General features: G+C 37.4%; 1 protein-coding gene across 1 annotated transcript in view; it reads left to right on the top strand.

Moving 5' to 3' along the window:
- hh (hedgehog signaling protein) overlaps nucleotides 1-22,392 on the top strand; it is a 103,828-nt gene that overhangs the window by 70,292 nt on the left and 11,144 nt on the right. Inside the window, exon 2 of the mRNA XM_067761424.1 lies at nucleotides 13,393-13,654. Within this exon, the coding sequence (XP_067617525.1) occupies nucleotides 13,393-13,654 (262 nt within the window). The remainder of the gene's footprint in view (nucleotides 1-13,392; nucleotides 13,655-22,392) is intronic.

Below are 22,392 nucleotides of genomic sequence, written 5' to 3'. Positions count from 1 at the left end.
AAACAAGGGCATACAAGCAGAAATTGAAGAAGTCCTTAAGGAATCTACGAAGTTCACAACAAACTGTCCAACGCTCAGTCTACAGCTCGGAGACTTTGATTAGATAACTACGTCCGAGGAGATATGTGACGCACTTCGTCAGCAATGCAACATTGAACGCACTGATACAACTGCCATAAAAAGTATACGCACAAAAAGTACGAGCAGGATGGGTATCCTATAGATGTTGGTGTTATAGATACATATAAAGCTCAGAAGAGCAAAACGACTATAGATACATCAAAACCTTGTAAGAAATGCGTTCAGGAGGGCTATACGGGCGCAAAATGCTCAAACGTACCGAAATGAGCGTTATGGGGGACATTATTCTGCAGGCAGTTTTAGACGCCCATAACTATAAGCAAGTAATCAGATTGCCGCATTAGGTTTGGATTGAAGAACACCAGTAACCAGGCGAAACTAAAATCAATACCGAAACCAGACTTCGAGCTGAAATTAGTACCGAAATGTTTACATTGATTTTTATATTGACTTAAATTTAATTTGAAGTCAATACAAACTTTGCATCAGAACTGAAGCTGGATCTCAAATCATAACCGGGACTGTGTGCCGCCTACAGCGCGACAAATCCGTCTATCGAATAGATTTAACTTACTTAGGTGATATCGTAGACTACAGTGTCCCGTATAGCACCCAGTGAAAGTTTGTGGGTCTTCTCTGCTTAGATTAATGCCTCTGGCCGCATGGCTATATAACATAATGAGGATACTCCTCGAGGATAAGCCTCTTCGTTCTGTCATGGGTTTCTGCTTGGAAATGGTACGGTAGCATCCCATTGGCGTCTATTTCTTAAAACTCGGCCAATATATGTCAGCTCCCGTGGCTCTGTCATAAAATTTTGATCATTTCGTGAACCAGACCTCTGAGTCAGGGTCAGTATGTGGATTCCCTGTTTCCCAAATGGTTCTGTACAAATTGGAGCGAAGGATCCATGAATTTTCTTATTACTCTCTATGCCCTGTCATGTTTCCGCTTTAAGCTCAGAGATATTTTAAGATCTTAGTGCAGCAAGGATTGCCTCTTTCTCATCGCAACCGATTCAGGAACCACAGCTGGGAACGACATCGATACAGAAACTGAAATCGGAGCGGTTGCATTAAAATCTCATACAACATGCCTTTAAGAAAATGTAATAGTGCGAACAACACAACAGAAAAATAGAGGCACATAAAGGAATGCCTACAAAGTGCCAACCGAATATACGTACATACTTACACATACATATATGTGTGAAAATATGTAGGGAAAAAGTAATTGGCAAATATTTGATTAGAGAAGTCGTAATGATCGTCATCATCGAAAAAATCTACAGCATCGTCAGAAATATTTTGAGGATGATTTGTTATTGCAGTTGCAGCTATTTTTTATACAAAGAGTAACTATAAATACATACATACCTATTAATATACATATATATAGTCAAAAGAATTCCTCAAAGGCCAACCGAAGAGAAGTTGTGCCGCCATACAATCAGATTTTTGCTGCACTTGAACAACACATTGTTTAAAGCACAAACAGAAATTAAAAACTGATTGCAAATGCGCAGGCGCACACAATATACATACGAGTATATATCGGATAAACATTTGCATTTCGCTGCCGTGTGTTCTTAACTAACGCAAAGGTATGGAAAAACAGCCATTAAGCCAGTAGACCGTAGAGCAAATAGTTAAAGAGTACTGAACACCCTGGCTGACGTCTTCACAACGTCTAAATCGAGGAGCGGTCAGTAAGCAACTTAAGAGCGATTGAATATGTGTGTCTAGATTGTTAAATAAACAATCAAATCCATCAACAAGTAAACGTTAAGACAAAAGTAAGCAATTGCAGCAATACACTTGCCACCATCAATGCTGGAAAGGTAAGAAAAAAATGTTATACCAAAGCGATATATAATCACAAGCTTGTCATACCGACATTTGTACTCAGGAACCACTGAGTTTTAAGCATGCGCGTGTTTATAAGCGTTTAAACCTTTTGTGCAGGCTTTTGTCAGCGACGTGTTGCATTTGTCGATAGCATTTTCACTTTACACTGTGATATTTAGCTGTTAAACTCATTAGCAGTTGACTGGCTATATTGAGTCAATAACACAAATCACATCAATGTCATATCACATCAGCGACATATCACATGTTCATCTACAGTGCATCCACCCAACGAATACAACACTCACTAAAGTGTCTTCTTGGGTGCTTTTTAAGAAGCAATACTTGAATGTCGTACGAGAACTTAAGTGTTTAAGGCTACAACCAAATTATTAAAATTCTTATTATTTTTTGTTACTATCGATTTTTTATACGCGATCGTTGTACTTTTTTTTTTGTAAATTCCTTCTGTTTGCATTTCATCTGCCAATGCGTCGCTGCTCAGTGGAGTCAATGGGCACTTGGCATGTTTAAGCCTTTTAGTTATGTAAACAAAGAGCGATTTTACATGCAAATGAACGCTTAACGGTTGAAAGCCAAAATAAAAGCCACTACAAAGTCAATATGTAATGTGAGAATGCAAAGAGGATGGTTGTCTCTTTCAATGCGCCAATATAAACGAATTAAAAATGAATATAAACTCGTAGAAGGATCATATTAAATTAAAATGCGGCAATTTTGGGGCTGCATGCCTTACAACTAAGAAAAAATAAAAGGTGGGTCGTCTTCAGGGATCACCTCTTTAACGTGAGTTCAAGAACTTAAAAAGGCGAGGCGTACACGCATTTTTTACGATAAAACTTAGTTAATTAAGTGACGGTTTAAGCGGTTCCTTTCATAAGCGGGTTCCGATAAAAAATACTTTCCTAGCCGTAGTATCGTCTTTCAGTAGGCTAGCCAGCGTAGCCGCTGTGTTTCAATTCGCCGGACTCTGTTGATGTCTGCGTAAAGCTCGTACAGCTCATCATCAAATCTTCCACTGTACTCGCCATCGCCAACGCGTAGAGGTCCGTAAATCTTTCGCCACCTCATTTAATGTTGTCGTGGTCTACGCTTCTGCACCATATAGCAGGACGGTAAGTGACTTGCAGAGAATGATTTTCGTTTGACGAGAGAGGACGTTACTTTTCAATTGCCTACCTAGTCCAAAGAAGCATTTATTTGGAGGAAGAAGAGGATATATGATGTTGTTTTTATTTTTATTATATATGTGTAAATTCTTTTTCTACATTTTTTTTTCCAAAAATTGGCGCATAGTGAAAATCTGTTCGACGGTAGGTCTGAAGCCGAACTGATAAGGTCTAATCAGCTGTTTCACGACGGGCTTCAATCTCTCGCACAATACGCTTTACAGATTCTTATATGAGATATTAACGAGACTGATTCCGCGATAGTTGGCGCAGTTTGAACGATTCACCTTCTTGTGCACTGGATGAAGAACACTTAGATTCTAATCGTCAAACATGCACTCGTCCGTCCATATTTTACAAAGGAGCTGATGTATTCGCCTTACCAACAATTCGCAGCCGCATTTGAAAAGTTTCGCATGCAATCCGCCAGCGTCTATAACCTTGTTGTTTTTTATCTTGCTATTGCTATTCTGACTTCGTCATAATCGGGTAGGGGGATATTTATTCCATCATCATAGATTGCGTTATCGGGTTCATCATCCTTGAGCGGTACATCACAATATCAATTTAGGAGAGCAGAGAAGAGCTCCTTCCATAATCTAAGTACTCTCTGCGCATCGGTTACAAGGTCGCCGTTTTCGTTCTTGCAGGACTTTGCCCAGGACTTAAAACCTTTTTGTCATTCGTCGACTTTTTTGGTAAAATTTTCGGGAGTTATTCCTGGTGGCTAGCAGCTCAAGCTCCTTAAGCGTTCACGTCTTTCAGCCTCTGCTTTTTTCTTGATGTAAAAGCCCATTTCAACACGCGGTAGCGTTCACACACTCTTCTTGTTGCGCTCTCGCTTTTAATTTACCGATGTAAGCAACATCTTCTCTTTCGGTTACAACGCGGCATTTTTCATCGTACCATTTGTTATTCCGCGGTCGCCGGTAACCAATTTTTTTCTCGGCGGCGATGTGGTTTAGAGATATACTCCCATTGCTCGTGAATGTTGTCGGGTTCACTCTCAGAGAGCAGGTGTGAGAGTCGAGTAGCGAAATCATTGGTATTCGGTATGTTCGGTTCGATAAAATTTGTTATTTGAGCCTGGAATTGCTAAAATAATTGCGATTTGTAATAGATTATGTAAGCCATTGCCTAGTAATGACGAAAAGAATAATTTTTGGAACCTCAACTGAAGAACTTTAGTTAGTCAATTACATCAAATTTTTTTCAGCCAACTAAGTCAGCTCAAACAGTTGTGGGACTCACTGATTCCAGTGTTAGCCCATACAGAAAACACAAAAAATATGTGACTTTAAAGAGATCTTATTTGTAAGCATTATAAGGTGTCATGTAGCAAGGATTTCAATATAAAACTATTTTGTTTCATCAAAAAGCTATTTGTCAATTACAATATCGGCATGATCTTAAGCAACTTCATATAAATATTCTCACTTAAACACAATGCCTACGAAATTCGGATATTGTCTTTGTTAGTACCAGCCGACATTGGGTATTCATTGGTAATGGAAATATACAACTATGGATATAATAATAGAATTTACAAATCTAATTTTCAACCTATTGTGTTACGTAAACAATAAAACATTTTACATACATAATTATATTTGCATGTGAACCTAAGTACATACATACATACGTAGCTCTTTATATCAATAATGGACCAAAACAAATAGCAGATGAAAGGCAACAAAAAACCCTACATTTGTGCACTAAGGAGTTGTATTAAAAATCAATTTTCCTATTTGTTTTGCTGTCAGTTTTTAACAAATACCCAGAAAGGTGTTTATTTAAGCGAACAATCTCGTCAGTCGTACCTCGCAACTCAAACGAGTCGCCTTTCTGTAATGCCCGTTTGGCGAAAGGTCGAAATATAAATATTGATTTTTGTTTAGTTATGTTTTAGAAAGGTAGAAATATTTTGGTATATATGAGTTCGTAGTGATGATTGAATTCGGATAAAAGGGTACTCGGTAGGTAATAAACAAAAAATTCTAGCATTGAATATAAATAATAACACTGTCCAATAGCAATTTTGCAACAAAGCAATCAGAAAATTATATCTACGTCATGTCGCCTCTCAGAAAAATAACATAGAGCTGATGTATTCCCGTAGGAAAATTGGCAGGCAACTTTTTAGAGCAATGTAAATTGTTTTGGTTTTTTTAGGATTTAAGGTTTTTGGGTTCCATCCTGGGACCGTTCGAAAGCCCAAAACCCAAATAAAAGTACAAAGTGCTCTCTCTATTTTTATATATTATATATTCAGGGTTCTATTTTTAGCAAGTTGTGCAAATCATTTGAAAAAGGATACTCATTTGAAAAAGGATAATTTTTGACCACCACCATCGCATGTGAACGCCTCACATTTCGGTCACTCCTTTTGCACAGATAGTAAATGAAATGACAATATTTTCATCAACTTTGGTGGCGTTTGGAGAGATAAAGTTTTTCGAGTGGGAACACTTGAAAAAGTCTCATAATTATAAGTAATAGAAAAATGATCGAAACCATTGTATTGTATTTTTCTCTGCCCTTCTTTCCGCACCTTACTCCATCTCTCAGTCGTATTACTCCACTCTTTATCTTACTATTTCTCTCATTTTTCTTGTCTTCTTCCCCTTTATCATACCCCTTACTCTCTCTTTTACTTCTCCTCTCCCTAGTTCTCCCTTTCGTTTGAGTATTTCCTCCTTACTTCTTACCCGACTACTTCTTTTCTCTAAATTTGTGTATCCCTCGTTTTTCGCAACTCTCTAAACTGAACGAAATCGGACTAAAACCACGCTCACTTTTCGATATCGAAAATTTCAAAAAACCGAAAAAGTGCGATAATTCATTACCATAGACGGATAAAGCGATGAAACTTGGTAGGTTGTTCTTGTTGTAGCGATAAGGTTACGCCCCGAAGGCTATGGGGAGTGTTATCGATGTGATGGTCCTTTGTCGGATACAGATCCAGTACGTTTCGGTAACACAGCACCATTAAGGTGCTAGCCCGACCATCTTGAGAACGATTTATATGGCCACAATAAACCTTCAGGCCATCCCTCCCTCCCCACGCCCAAGTTCCATGAGGAGCTTGGGGTCGCCAGAGCCTCATCTGATAGTGAAACAGGATTCGCCGCAGATAGGTGAGGTTGAAAAATGGGTTTGGAGAAGCAATATATTGCCCCTTGAGTCTGGTATTTTAGTCGCCTCTTACGACAGGCATACCTTGGTAGGTGGGTTGACCTTATGACGTAGAATAGAAAATTGGTAAAATTTTGAACAATGGGTGTGGCACCGCCCACTTTAAAAGAATGTAATTTAAAAGTTTTGCAAGGTGTAATTTGGCAGGTGAGTATGTAATGTTCGGTTACACCCGAACTTAGCCTTCCTTACTTATTGTTCTTCGTTTTGATCTTTGCTTAGAATTTAGAAAGGGGCGTGTCACCGTCCACTGTTTTAACGCCTACTTCATCTTTAAGAGACAAAAATCAAATAATTTGTAAATTTTGGTCGACTTGGACTTTACAAGTTTTCCCCATTTCTTCTCTCTCCTCTTTAATTTTTCGTCTTGCTCTTCTCTCCTTATCCTTATCTTAACCGCATATCCCCCGTTCCGTCTTCCTATCTTTTCCAGAGATTTACCAACCCTCTTCTTCCGTGAGTATGTTAGCAAGCCAATTTACTCTTCGGATTTGCTATCAACCCTTTAAATGTTGAAAGGCTATTCGTTCGTAATAGGCTTAATCGACATTTAGTTCGTAAGAATAAACTTAGAACTTTTTTCAGACTTCTTCTCTTTCTTCCTTTCACTCACTTTCTCTTGCCACCAGCGGTCCTCTGCTTTCCCTCTCAATCTTAATATTTCTTCCTCTGCCTCTCTGTCGCCCTCTTTCTTTTCTTTATCCCTGCTCCTACTGCGCCATATATGCAATTTGTACGGATATATAAATCGGTTCATGTTCACATCTCGGAAAATAATATTCTATCATCCAAGATAAAAGCAAATGAGAGCAACAAAGTTGTCAAATTTGAAAAATTGTGAAATAAGATAGGAAAAAGAAAGAAATAAATGGAAGTAAAAGCAAATTGACAAAGAGAAGTTTCGGAGTAATCATACCAAATCGTTCTAATCGTTGTTTAATCGAAAATGTATCGGTTTACAATCGAAAAGCTATGGTTTTTTTGTCGAAAAGTCATCGATGTGTTGCCAAAAAATTATCGAAAAGATATCGATTTGTTATCAAAAGGTTATCGACAAGTTTTCGAATTGCTATCGATAAGTTATAAAAAATATTAATATGTTATAGAAAATTTACCGATTTCTTATCGGAGTGCTGCCGATTTATTAGCGGCGTGTTATCAATTTGGTATCGAAAGAACATCGATTTGTTATAGAAAAGCTATCAATTTGCTATCGAAAAATTATCAATTTTTCATCAAAAGAAATATATAAATATATATATATATATATTTGATATTGAAAAGCCATCGATTTTTTATCGGGACAATTTCAATTTGTTATTGGTGTTTTATGAAACTATACTTGTTATTGAACAGATACCCATAAAAAAATCAATGACGCATCTGTAACCCGGCTATATCAAGCCGAGACGAAACCAAAAAGAATCCGATGACTCGACGATAACAATTGAATAATAAGCCGATAATAAAACACTTACTTGTCGGGAGCGATTGTTACAGATAAGAAGTCGAAGAAAAAATTATTAAAATGCCTGAAACTTTCTGTTTCTGACAAAGTTGCCTCTGCTGTGGTTTAACTTCAACCCGCCTTTTTATTATGTAAATTTCCAAAAGTGCACAATTTTCCAAATCGAATATTGGAACTTATAACACCAGTCTGCAGAAAGGTCAAACAATTCCACTCGCCAACCGTTAAAGGCATGATTTACTAATTTCTTCATGTTTTCTAAATAATAGCCTGACCTAAATTACCCGATTACCCGTCGGTCGTTAGACCTAGAAAAGATGTCCAATAAAAATAATGCTGTGTTGTTTTTAGACTGAGTACTTTTATTTGCATTTGTGGTGGGTGTATTTATTTTCCATTTTTGAAGTTGGCAGAAATCGGATTTCATTCATATTAATTTGCATATAACAGCCCTCACACACGAATTAATAAGTAAACACGGGTACATATGTTTGCGTACAGTGTACATACAAATATACATATGTGCATCGAATGTTTGTGATTACCTGTTATAAGACTTGGAATTGATTTTTTTTACTAATTTTAGTCTCAAAAAGGATTCAAAGGGTTAGCCGCATTCGGTCAATATTTTTCTTTGAGAAGTTCGTATTTCTTATTTACAATTCAATTACAGATTTAAACAAAAAAAAATTCAAAAAGTACATTTTATCTCTGCGACGTAGTGACTTCAACAGCATCACTCGTTAGAGTTAGGAAAAATTACAGATAGATTTCATCGCAGAGGTAGCTGTACGAGACCACAAAATCGGTGGACAGGGTCACGCCGCAGGGTGGGATATTGTCACATCTGCTGTAGACGCTGGTCATCAACTAACTGTTCAGGCGGTTCAATGTGGGACCCGCCAAATTTATGGCGTACCCAGATGACGTTGGGGGTGTGGCCCTGCAGTTGAAACCTTGTACCATATATCTAGGAATCATTCTAGACAGTAAGTTGTCGTGGAGCTCAATGTGAAGGAGAGATTGAAAAAGGCCTCGACGGCACTTTATGTATATAAAAAATGCTAGGGTATACGTGGGGGTCTCTCGCCCTCTCTCTCTCTCTCATTGGACATTCACAGCGATTGTAAAGGCCATCCTATATAATGATATATGTAGGCTATCAATTCTTATCATAACGGGAGCCATATTGCATATTCCAACTGTAGACCTTGTGGCGAAGAACATAACGCTAAAAATTGCAACACGTCTCTGCCGATGACTCCAAAGTAATGGAACTAGTAGGATATTCTTCGCAGATCCTACAAGCTGCCAGATCACTGTAGCGCGAATAAAGCATAAATGATATAATCTCTCATATCACAACATCTAAAAGAATCGGGATAGGGAGAAATATAAACGCTCTTATCATTTATCGGTGTTAAGCTCATTAATTCTTAAAAAACACACCATTAAACATACAAACAGATAAATATGTATCTACATATATTGGGTCCCTGAGCATATGGTATAGATGGAAATGAAAGAGCGGATGAGCTAGACAAGCAAGGCGCATCGCTTGAAGCTCGTACCATAAACGTTCCAATCAGATTGAGCGAGATCAATAGAAGGCGAGGCTGCGCATGATCGACCAAGCAAAGAAGGCGTGGAACCAAGCGCGGGCTGCAAAGTTTTGAAGATCATGTGCAGGAGAGGAACTCTTGTTCTGTGAAACGATGTAGTGCAAAAATGTTGATACATTTGAATAACAACCTTAGATTAACAAAGTTACTCTTAACATGGAAATGAGGGGAAATAGGCTCATTCTGACTGCACACTGCCTTCTAGCGTCAGATGCGATCAATCACGTTTTTTGAACGTGACCTGCGCTCGCAAAGCTAAAGCTCCAGCTGTTTGAAATTACACTGCTACCAGATTTAGAAGCAGCAAGTGGTATATGTTCTAGAACGCTTCTAGTATTTTCCAAGAGGACGGAGTTATTTTATAACATAAGTCCTGGTTTCTGATACGAATTTTGAATTTGGTCGTTTACTAAACTTCTTACATTCTAGACGCATTTAGTCTATCTGACTATTACGAACCAGCCGATGCAACCTAACCTAAACTCTAAGCTATATTTCACATTGAATTTTAAAAATTGATGAACGAGAGTACGTATTAAGTATGTTCAGTTCTATGTTTATGTAAGTGTGTGCATTCAAAAAATGTTTTCTTTGAATTTTAAAATCAGCTGCAACTTCGATTACCCGACAAAAATCGACCACAAAATCAATTATTAACGCCTATGTACAGTGACATGCCTATTGTCAGTGTGTGTGTGTGTGTGTGTGTGCGTATCACTGAGTTGGTAGGCGTAAGGTTTGCATGCTATTTTGGCTATGCGTTTACAAACTATTCGCTTCCATTACAACAGCTACGCTTTACATATTTTTGTGGTAACTGTGTGGTGGCATGTGGAGGTAGAGATGTGGAGAGCGTAAAATCAATTTTAAGCACCTTGTTTTCTGTGATTTTCTAAAGGATTTCATGGATGCTAAAACGAAATCTGTCACACGTTTATATTTGTTTGAATATGCAAGCATTGTGCATAGCTTTAACTATTGCATGTGAATTTCTACACACACACACAGACCAAATAATAATAAAAATTGTTTTTGTTTAGTGTTTTGCTTGTGCAATTTTTGTAAATTAAAAATAAACAAATAAACAACAGCCAACTGTTTATGTTTAGGTGTGGCAAATTGTCGTTTTATTTATGCGGTTTTAATGAAGCATGCAAAGTGTTGAGTTGCTGTTGTTGTCGTTGTGTCCGCTGTAGTTCAATGATATGCCTTATAAAGTTAAATTTTGCACTAGAACTGAAAATGCATACCAAGTTCGTTGCTTAAGTCTACTGTTTTGATAGGAAAATATTGCATGAAGGTATTAAATTTGTATGAGGCTTTCGATGCCAACTCAACCCAGCTTTTTGTATGGTGTTATATCGAAAACACCCTTCGGAAAACAATTTTCTAAAATTGTTGCCTATTTGGAGAGGCTACTAAACTTGAGTGTTTTTAGACTTAAGTTGATCGGGCTACAGAATTACATAGTAAAATAAATTCTAATGCCGATCGCTCTCCTTAATTTAAAACTCTTCATAAATAGTCTCTACTGAAAAAGCTCTATTGATTTTTTTTCTGTCTCATAAAACTTGTTCAATACTTTAGTTGAAATATTAACTTCACAACAATGTTGCCATACCGAAAAAAATTATGTACAACAAATGTTTACAAAAAGGTACAACACGTTTCAAACTGACCCATATTTTGTTTATTTACTAATGAAACAACAACAAACGTTGAACTCAAAATAACAGAAATTTGGATAAAGAAAGGATTTATTAAAACAAAAAAAAAAACTTCATATAAAATCAGTCAATCAAAGTGGGGCAATTGAAAAAGGAATAAAAGTAGCTCTTTATATAGATGTGACCCGGTCTATGAAAATGTGGCTTATGACTCAAAAAAGAAATTGCAAGAAACAGCTGTTAAAGATAAATAATGCATTTCTTCAGTTTCATAGTAGTTTTTCTTTTGCATTATGAACAGTCATGCCCAAAAGGCAAAGCACAAACCAGTTTATGACCGATATTTTGGCTCCATTGCCATCGAAAAAAATGCTATCAAAAAAATCTGAGGATGCTTCATCAGCCACCAAAGAGGCATCGAAGGAACCAAATGCTTCATCGTCTTTCATTTGTGCCCTTCTTTCTCTACATTTTTAGTACACTTCTAAGCAAGTTAGGACTTTCTAGTTTTCACCACGTGCAAGAGCGTTTCAAAAACTATCGAAACCAGAAAATAGTGGAAACTTTTTTTTTGAGTCATAAGCCACCTTTTCATAGACCGGGTCACATATTGTGACGAATATTATCATCACTAAGCGATACTAGCATCACTAAGCCGATACTAAGCAGCCACTCGTATGTACGCAAACAAATCAATCAGCATGTGCACACATACATACAAGGCAGCAGAGAGATACTCACAAACGCATGTCATCATCAGCCGAAGTAGTACTCACATATGCATACGCATATGGCTACAAACTACAAATATACATGTATATATAGCTGGTAACCAAGCAAGAAGTTCACGAAATTACTAAACCTTAGGAGAAATGGTTGAACGAGGAAATCGATAGTATAAAGGCAGCGCAAGCTGAGGCATGACTAAGCAGTTTTGATTTAAGCACGCTATTGGTTGTGAAGTATAAGTGTTATTGTGAAGTACTTTCAAAGTAATCTAATAAAGACTATTTTGAATTATTGTATATTGGAGTTATTTATTCAACAGTTAAGCGATTCCAACGTTAGCAGAAGGTTTGGAATGAGCGGAATTTCCCTAAATTCGTTAAAATATATTCCATTACAATTATTGTTGTTTTCCGGCCTAATTGATTCGCATGATCATTAGTTCGAAACGACCTCAATAATCTAAAGCTGACTGATGAGTTGGGATCCAGCAGCCCTCGAAATAGATTTATATCACCAGAAAACGTGCATTTCATCCACTCTGTTAGTAGAGAGAGAGAGAGAGAGATTCTGATAATCTACTCACCGAGTGTGATGTCACATTATAAATTCGCAAAGAAAAATACAACTCGTGCATTTTATTCACTTTGTTATTAGAAAGTGAGAACCTCTAATACAGTGAACCTCTCATTACTGTGATTTATTTATATTGGCAAAGAAATGAATTTGATAAAACACAGGTGCAAAGATCTTAAAAATGCAAAGATTGTAATAATTTGTATTCGCTAATAGCGCAGTTTTTAATTTATAGATCTTAGGTAAGGTTGAACTGTCCGGTCAGACTGAATGTGTCCATAATTTTATAAAAATTGTTGTCTTGACCAAAAGGAAAAAGTGCAGCTAGATACTAAGACTTATGTCTGCACCATTTCTAGTTGTAAATAAGAAAGCGTCATATGGAAATGAGAACAGTCAAGTGGAAATGCAAAAGCGTCACTTCGATATGAGAATACTCAGTTGAAAATGAGAAAAAAGATCAAATGAAATTTCGAAAGCGTCAATTCTTATTGAGAATAGTCGGTTGTACATGAGAATAATCAATTGTAAATGCGAAAGCGTCACATGGAAATGAGATTAGTCAATTGTAAATGCGAAAGCGTCATAGGAAATGAGAATAGTCATTTGTAAATGAGAAAGCATCAAATTTAAAATTCTAAAGGGTCAATTGTAATTAAGAATAGTCAGTTGTAAATGAGACTAGTCAATTGTAAATACAAAAGCGTCATATAGAAATAAGATTAGTCAATTGTAATTGCGAAATCGTGTTATGGAAATGAGAATTAGAATTAGTCAAAGTATACGTAATTTTGTGTATGGCTGTCCACCGAACTAGGACCCCGTAGCGAAGTATGGGCTGGACAATTGCCGTGGGTACCCAATGATAGAGTTTGGGCGATAGGCCCATCTTAGCAGCCTCGTGCATACAAAGAGTGCCATAGAGATTTCTGCACTCCCTTTTGATAAATTTTTAGAAATACTTTAAAAGAAAAATGAAGGATACATAAGTATTAAAATTATAATTTCGTTTAATTTCAGCGTTGTAAAGAGAAACTAAATATTCTGGCTGTTTCTGTAATGAATCAGTGGCCTGGTGTACGGTTACGAGTCACCGAAAGTTGGGATGAAGATAATGCTCATCATACAGATTCGTTACATTACGAGGGGCGTGCTGTCGATATTACAACATCCGATAGGGATCGTACCAAATATGGAATGTTGGCGCGTTTAGCAGTGGAGGCTGGATTTGATTGGGTCTATTATGAAAGTCGAGCGCATATACATTGTTCTGTGAAATCAGGTAAGCGTTAGAAATGATTTGTTAAAAGAAAACTTGCGCATGTTTAAAAGGCAGTTTGAGAAGTCACTGCAAAAGTCACAAGCTTTTCTGGATGATAGTTGTAAATTAGATCGCAGCTTATTTTTTTTCATTTACGATCTTTGCTACATTGCACCACGCACTTTGCAACACCCACATTTCAACTATCATACTTGTACTTTCTTTTTACGTATTTTAATAAAGATTTGAGTGGCCTAAAAAAGTTTTACGCCAACTACTTCAAAAGGTAGAGCTCCACAAAAATTTAAAATACAAATCATCAAAAAAAAAAAAAATTAACTAAACAAAAAAGTCCAGAAATTCGTCGAGTATCGTAAGTCGAATGATAGCGAGTAGTTAGAAGTAGGTGCGTATGCATTCTACTGCTTTGACATGTTTAGGGTTGCGCCTGTCAAATTAAATGAATTGATGATGCGACCTCCGCTGCGTTTCATATGAACGGTAACGACAATAACGAGTGCAATGCAACGGCGGTCAGGGCGAAGACAGAAAGCAAAATGTATACGAGTGTTTGTTCGGTTGTATGTTCGTACATATATTTGTAAGACAATAAAAAGACGAGTAGAAATACATAATGAGAAATCTGGCTGGGACTGAAGCTGTGTGGCAACAGCAGTCAACCACACCGACAAAACAATGGCAACAAGAGTTAACCACATTAACAATGCCAGTTTGCGGTAGTTATAATGGTTAATGCAAAAACAAAGACGAGGAAACCTTTACCATGTATATGCAGACTTACCCAGCACAAAAATTTATTAGTCGAGAATGAAGCTGGGATGAATCGCAAAGGAATATGCGATTATAGCCAGTTGTTATCTCCTTATATAGGTTGGAGTGATCTCCCTCTTTGAGCATGTCCCATGAAGAGACGAATTGTACATGTTTGTACTTGAACGGGTAGTCTCGGATGAGTACTCTTTATACCCCTTTGGTTACTGTCCGACAGATTATTTTTCTATATCTTTTAAACCTTTACAATTACTATTTGAAAGGTTCTCTTTATACCCCCACGGGCAATCTCGGACAAGTCTTTTTTCTACCATTACCAGAGAGGCTCTCTTCATACCCCTAGGGGCACTGTCGGACAAGTAGTTTTTCTACCCTTGCGAGAAACCGTTTTTAACATATTTTTTATCCTCTAAAATATGATTTTTAATTTTCTAGTATTGGTATTGTATAAAATTTTTCTTAAATATTACGTTTCAATTCCATAATTTTTCATGTTTTTACATTGGATACATACATTTCAATCAAAGCTGACAAAGCTTCATATGAACTCCAGGACTGCTGCACTTGAACTTTCTGATACAACAGGCCTCAACTTTCTTCTGGTTCCACCAGCGGAAGCCGATAGAAACACTTTATTATCAGAGCAGCCGCTGAAATTTTATTCGCTAAGCTATGTCCACGTAGCCGATGCCAAAGCTAAGTGTATGAAATTGCAATTATTGCACAGATAAAATTCGAAAACACGCTGTGTGACATTGTGCAAAGAGCTTTAAATATAACAAAAAAAAAAAAAAAAATTTGGCGTAACATCAAACCCACCAAGGCAGCTATCAACCCCTGCACAGGAAGAAGGCTCTTAACGAGACCTGAGAACAATAGCCCTAGCTTGTGTGGCACTGGTATATATAGTAGTAGCTCTAGTGGAAGTAACATTTTACACCGTGTCAAATAGGGCCACACATTTCTCCATACGCAAACAAAGCATAGAACTACAGCACACATTTCGACCAGAGAAACCATTTTGAATAACGCAAAGGCGGGCAGAGTCAAAGGTGTGGGGTTTTGCGCTTTGATTAATCTTTACAAGCGAGAATGTAAGGTATTTCAATGCCAAACTCTCATTTTTCAAGATATTGCATTTTCAATCACTTTTGCCAATAAATGTAACATTGGACTGAGTAGGCAATGGGAAAGTAGAGTCTTTTCTTGACGAACAAACATCACGTTCTACAAGTCGCTCATCCTACTTGTACTGAGGTATACCTCAGACCAAGGAATTATTTCAACCCATACCGCAGTTTGAGAGCAGAGGAAGGAACTCCCACTGTGTTGAAAGATGTAGACTTGCCCTTCAATGGTGGAAATTACGAGACAGGCAAAATTTCTTACACAGTTAAGCTCCAATTATTGATGATGATGATGACATTTTCAAGCGGGTAGTATCTGAGAAAATATGCAATATAAAAAATAAGGAGACAACACAACATGCCTCTAAATAGAGATCAGCCACCTCTTACGCCATTTCATATTGGCCTCTAAATGACCACAGTTAAGTGGATATGGTGCCTTCGGATTCAGGAGCAGAATATTAGTGCCCCTGAGGCATACGACAAAATCCAGTGTGCTGAACAGAATCTGCAACGTGGATACTCTCTACTGAGCACGTAGGCAAACTTAGTTTCAGTCAAGCTGCACTTAAGGCTATATGAAGCTGCAGGCATGAAAAAACATGGCGCTCAGATCTGCTACGCGGTGTCTTCTTATGTCGCCGAAACATCATCAGTGGGGCGTCACTCTGGCACAGATTTGATATGGATACCATAACAGGTTAAACTTTTATATGTGTAGGCCTTACATCCTTAGATTAACAAAGTTGTTTCTTTCATTTAAAAGAGAGGACTGTAGACTCATGACGGGTATTCTGACTGAACACTGCTTTCTGGCGTCACATGCCTTTAAATTGGGATTGGTCAGTGATAGCAGATGTAGGAAGTGCGGGTTGGAGGAGGAAACGATCGAGCACGTTTTGTGCTCGTGACCTGCGCTTACCAGGCTAAGACTCCAGCTATTGGGATTGATACAGCTGTCAGAGGGCGGAGTTATTTTTTAACATAGGTCCAGGTTTTTGATAAGGTTTTCCAGTTTCGTCGTAAAATAAACTTCTGGAGACTCATTCAGTCTATGTGATGTCCTCATGGATCGGCCAGTTCAACCCAACCTAGCCTAAACAACCCTAATGAAACTGGAAGCTTCCTTGGATTTCCTTTAGAGGATATTTATGATAATGTGTGTGTGATCGCACCTATTGATTGGGGCGAAGCTCAGTTACAAGAATAAGAAGAAGAGCACGCACTTAAGCCAACCTCATCATGCGAGATAAAATCATCGTCAGTCCTGGAATATGTAACGGGCTAAATTGACTATGAAACTGCAATATCAAACAACTGGCCTAGGCTTCTGGCCACAGGGTGGAGGATAATTGATTGAGAGCTACATGATTAACGAATAGCCGAAGAAGGGAAATTAGTACTGCCACAATGCGCCAGGACTAAATTGCTCTTGGGAAGATGGTGAAGGAGACGCAGAGAAAAAGCTAGGGAGAGGGAGAAGCGAACGAAAGGAAGAGAAAATGGAAAGGGGGAGAGTAAGAGATACAAACTTCTTCAAGTATACCAAAGATAGGGCAGATAAACGTCTGCCTGGTCTGCTAGTAATATGACATATGAAAAGATGGTCTATATTGAACCTCTCTAATGTATACAGCGTCGTAACCTTTATATATTGGAATGGAATATCTAGTTATATTTGGTCTTATGATATTTCTTATTTTTAAGGTAGCTCATAATTAGTTAATTTGTCTGCGGAGTACAAGAAACAACTGAAAACAACCCAAACTTATTCGAAATGAAATAAACGCGTTTTGTGGTAGACAATAAGGAGAAAAAATTGATATGCCAACAAAGGCAATTTATCGGTGATTTTTATTTATATTTTATTGTGTTATAATCTCCTGTTGTTATTACTGTTGTTGGCTTGAAAGCCTTGCTGCGTTGTTGTACCTACTAAATTACTACAACTAATAACAAACCACACAATGTCAATGACTTGAAAAATTAATTTTATAAAAGCGACAAATATGGTTTGATTGTTTATGTGATATTTACCTACATAAATAGTTACAACAATTTGTTAATATATGTTAATTTATGTACATAAACCGTAACATCAAAAAGTTACTAAGAAAATTGAAATATGTACATTAGGGTGGGTCGATTTTTATGGACGAAAGTTAACCGATATCGCGCCATCGATTTTTCGATAGGATTTGGGCTCAGGAAAAAAAGTTCCACTACGCATACCCAAAAAATTATTTTCGATCCTGTAATATTTCATTTTTTTGACTTTTTTTCGACTTTAATTTTTAAGGTTTTTTTCATGACCTACTAAAATATTCTGTAAAAACTACAGATTCTCATTTCAATGGTCATTCCAGCAGCGAACAACTGTCGATATTAGCGCTCAGCACTTTGTTCTTAAGACTATCGTGCCACATAAATCTCTATCATATCAACAGCGAATGTTATTCTAATGTCGACGGAAATATGTTATTTTACAGTTTTTATTGGTATTTTTAGGCTGACATTAATAATAACCGAGCAGAGTTAGGCGGCTAGCGTGCTGTGATGGTTTCGATATCAGTTCAATTGACCCGCATATCGGTTGATTTTACCAGCTTTTTCTATCAGAGTAAGCGTCATTTTTTTTTAGCAGTACGAACATTTTCGCTACATAGGTCGTTTCAGAATATATGGGCAACTTTTCGCACTATAGTCTCTAATTAGTTTTTTCACATAGTTTTTAATAACGATTAATTTTTTTTACAATCACAAAACACCAAATTTATCAATCTACATTGAATTCAATCAAAAGTAGTTGTTTTTATGTTTATTATCAAAATTACAAACTAGAAACATTTTTTAGTAATTGATTGCAATCATTGGCTGCTTACCATAATTGTTTGTACAATCATTGATTTGATACTCATAAAGTCGCAATCTATTTTGCTATCAAGTTTAATTGTTTTAATTCTGATTGAAGCAATTTAAATCTATAAATATTTTATAGTAACTGAGTGCATTCCTTTGTTGTTTGAAGCAATTGACTGTGCAATCATTAATTTGCCACACATAATAATGCAACTTTGTTTTTATTAAAATATAAAGTGATTGCTTCTATATTGCTTGCAAAAATTAAAATCTCCAACAATTTTTTAAACAGTGATTATAATCATGTGTTGCTCACTATAATTGATTGCAAAATCATGTTTTGACTACAATCATACAATTAATCCGAAACATAGTTTGCTTTTTTCGTAAAAGTAATCTCAACGAAAATGAATTGGAGATACTATAGCACGAAACCACTATAGTAGATTTTGACTACAATCACTGATTATAAAAAAATATGATTAGAATCAATCCAAAAAATCGCTTGCGCCTTTTTTGAAACTCAACTTAATGAGTTAAGCACAATGAGGCAATATGCCACTACGAAAGTCGATGTTTTGACTATAATCCCTGATTATACAAAAATTATGATTGCAATCAACCCGAAAAGGCTCATGGTAATCGTAAAATTAATCTTATTGAGTTAGGTACAGAAATGGCGACACTGAATCGCTATGCCGCATTCTCTCTTGTCTCAAAAGCCATATCAAATGGTGCCAAAAGTGAATTTGGAGGAAATTTCGCGAGTGCAATCATAGTGCCTCTGAATTATCTGGAAAGTCGAAGCTAGTTTTTAAGCCTTGCTAATACATAGATACTTTAACAGCGACATTCTGTACCTCCAGAAGGAGTACCCACAAAAACCGCGTTTCCACTTACTCCTTTCACTTACCCGAAATCCATTTTCGGGGATTTCGTGGCCGAATTTCTCTTTCAGACCCTTCGTTTATATTTTAAAAATATAGGCAGTTTGCGGTGTCAGGAGCAAGGCTTCTGTGGATATATATCCATGGAAGTAATCGTGAACAGTTTAACATTTGGTCAATCATAGCTCCAACTCGTGAATTGACTCCCGATTCTCCGGCATCGTTGACGTTTATTGCTCTTCCAAGCCTTGAATCAATCAACCAAATACGGGCACGCGCCCGTTAGATGACATGGCGAGGGAACGTTTAGAAGTGATCATAACTGACCTAACGTTCGGAAGCTACCATTTTATGGTGATTTTTGACTTCAAGATGAAGAACATAAAATATCATTCAAAAGAGGTAGGCCTAGACAGCGGTAAGAGCATTAAAATTTACATAGATGGCTTGAAAGCGCATAAAGGGTAATGGAGCTGGAACGTACTCAAATAATGTGCAGATGAATTAATCATACTGACTAGCTGACTCATGCAGTGTCTTTCAAGTGGAGGTCAAAGCCAAAGTGACCCAGACTGCTCCAGTACAGAACGGTTCCAGACACCAATGTAACGATCTTAGCAGACAGCCAGGCCTCTTTAAAAGCATTAGAATTTAACGTGATGAAATCGAATATCGTGAGAAGGTATCGAGCCTCGCTCACATCCATAAGGCACGGGTAAGCCGATATTGAAGGAAATGAATTCGCAGATGAGATTGCCAGGAAAATAGATAAATAGTTAAAAGCGTGGCGGATAGCTTTGTACGACCCCAGCTGGGTTATCTCCTGAGGAAAATCGAGGAATATAAAGTAAGGCAACGGACTAGTGGACCAACCCGGATCATTGCGAGACCGCACAGGACTACCAGGAAGTGCTCTGGTTGGAAGCATCTGCCATCACACGGTAAACACTTAGGGCCCTTACAATAGACAAAACTATCTCCGGGTGGAAGTGTGGGAAATGCTCATGCATGCCTTCTTAACTTATACCAACCTAAGTCTCGAATTAATTCTACTCGCGTCTAAATGGCAGCAACAGCTCTACCTGCCCATTTTTTACTCAATGTGGAGGTATATCAGTTTAGGCCTGCAACGTCTAAGACAACGTATCCGGAAACCGTTATATGTATATGCTACAGCTGAAGCTGTCTTTACATATACACATCGGCAAAACACCGGTTACCCATCAAATTATTTAGATATGAATTTGACACATTGAAACGATAAATCGGCCAACGCAATAACTGTAAGTTTCAATGTAAAATAGGCATGTTAGTCTGGCGAACAGGAAGACAGCACTGATAACCGCCTATACATACAAATGAACCCGACGAGCTTGACCAACACAGCCCCAAACACATGCATAAGCACAACGCTCTCATAGCCACTACAGTCGAGTCTAACCAACCAAAGCACGTTAACAATTAATTTTTTAAAAGTGCTTAAAGTGTCGAATATATAGCCGGAATATGGCCAACAATACGTATAACAACAGCAACAACAACAACAAAAACCATAATTATAGCAGAAAAGAAATGAATCCGTAGCAGACAATCAAAACCGCGCCTGTTTTAATCATAACGTGTATGCGATTCAGTGTGTGTGTGTGTGAAGACCCAGGCAGTCAAAGCCAAAACAATAACCGGACCAAACAACAAGAGGCCGTCGGCCAGCCGGTTGGTTGGTATAAAGTAAAAAGAGAAAAGTGAATGGCTGAATGTTCAACCAACAAAAACTCCACGCTGCATTGCATCGTTAAATTTATTTACTTCTATATATAAGCCTACATGTAAAAGAGATGGGCGCATGTTATCGGGATGCGTGGAGCCGATGTTATTTTTGTTCGATATTAGCAGATTTGCACGGTATTGGAAAGGGTCTTAAAATACATGGTTAGACGTGATGAATATATGATAAATATGTAATGCAACATAAAAAGAGCGGCCGAAGACAGTTTGGCAAATAGAAAATGATGCTATGTTGGCTAGATTTCGGGTTTCAATATCTAGCCTCGCGGCAAGTTTTTGTATATAACTTTTCTTTACGAAAGTCTGTGTTGAACTCTAACACGAACTTACATTAATATTGTAACGAATTTAAGGAATTCCGCTTATTCCAAACATTCTGCTAACGTTCGAATCGCTAAATTGTCGAATAAATAATTCCAATATTCAGTAATGCAAAATGGTCTTCATTGGACTACTTTGAGAGTACTTCACAATAACTCTTACTTCACAACTAATTGCGTGTTTAAATCAAACTGGTTAGCCATGCCTCAGCTTGTTCTGCTTTTATTCTCTCGGTTTCCTCGTTCACCCATTTCTGCTAAGGTATATACATGTATATTTGTAGTTTGTAGCCATATGCGTATGTATATGTGAGTACTACTTCGGCTGATGATGGCATGCGTTTGTAAATATCGCTCTGCTTCCTTGTATGTATGTGCGTACATGATGATTGATTTGTTTACGTACATACGAGTGGCTGCTTGGTATCGGCTTAGGGACGATAATATTCGTCACCCTATTATCACGACTAGAAAAATTTCTCGACGCGCTGTATATGTCCGACTCAATTCTACCAACATACTAACTTATATTCAGTTATAAATCAAATACTGTCTACTCGACTCTGGATGGGCTGAGCTCTATCCTAGCTTTGTCCACCACACAGATGTTTACCATAAAAGTAACCACCAAACATATTTAAACTGAACAAATATATAGACTTCATTGGGAAGAGGTCGGTATACTTCATGTACTTTCTATTGGTATAAGCAAAGATCTTCGAACAACTCCGACCGAAGTACAGAACGTTATTCTAGTTATATTGGTCTTGGACATAACTCGGAAGAAGACTACTGCACTCGAGGTCCTACGATTAAGGTATTCGGAGTATAGACTGCTAGCCGAAAGAGTATACTTAAGAGAACATGCTCTCTGCTAATATCTAAGGATCTTTTATTGATAACCAAAGATCTTCGAACCACTCCGACCGAAGTACCGAACGTTATTCTGGTTTTCTTGGTCTTGTATATGCCTCGGAAGAAGACTACTG

This window comes from Eurosta solidaginis, chromosome 1 (genome assembly GCF_040869045.1).
Source record: "Eurosta solidaginis isolate ZX-2024a chromosome 1, ASM4086904v1, whole genome shotgun sequence".
In the NCBI taxonomy this organism is placed as follows: domain Eukaryota; kingdom Metazoa; phylum Arthropoda; class Insecta; order Diptera; family Tephritidae; genus Eurosta; species Eurosta solidaginis.
This window is presented reverse-complemented; position numbering and strand designations above follow the sequence as displayed.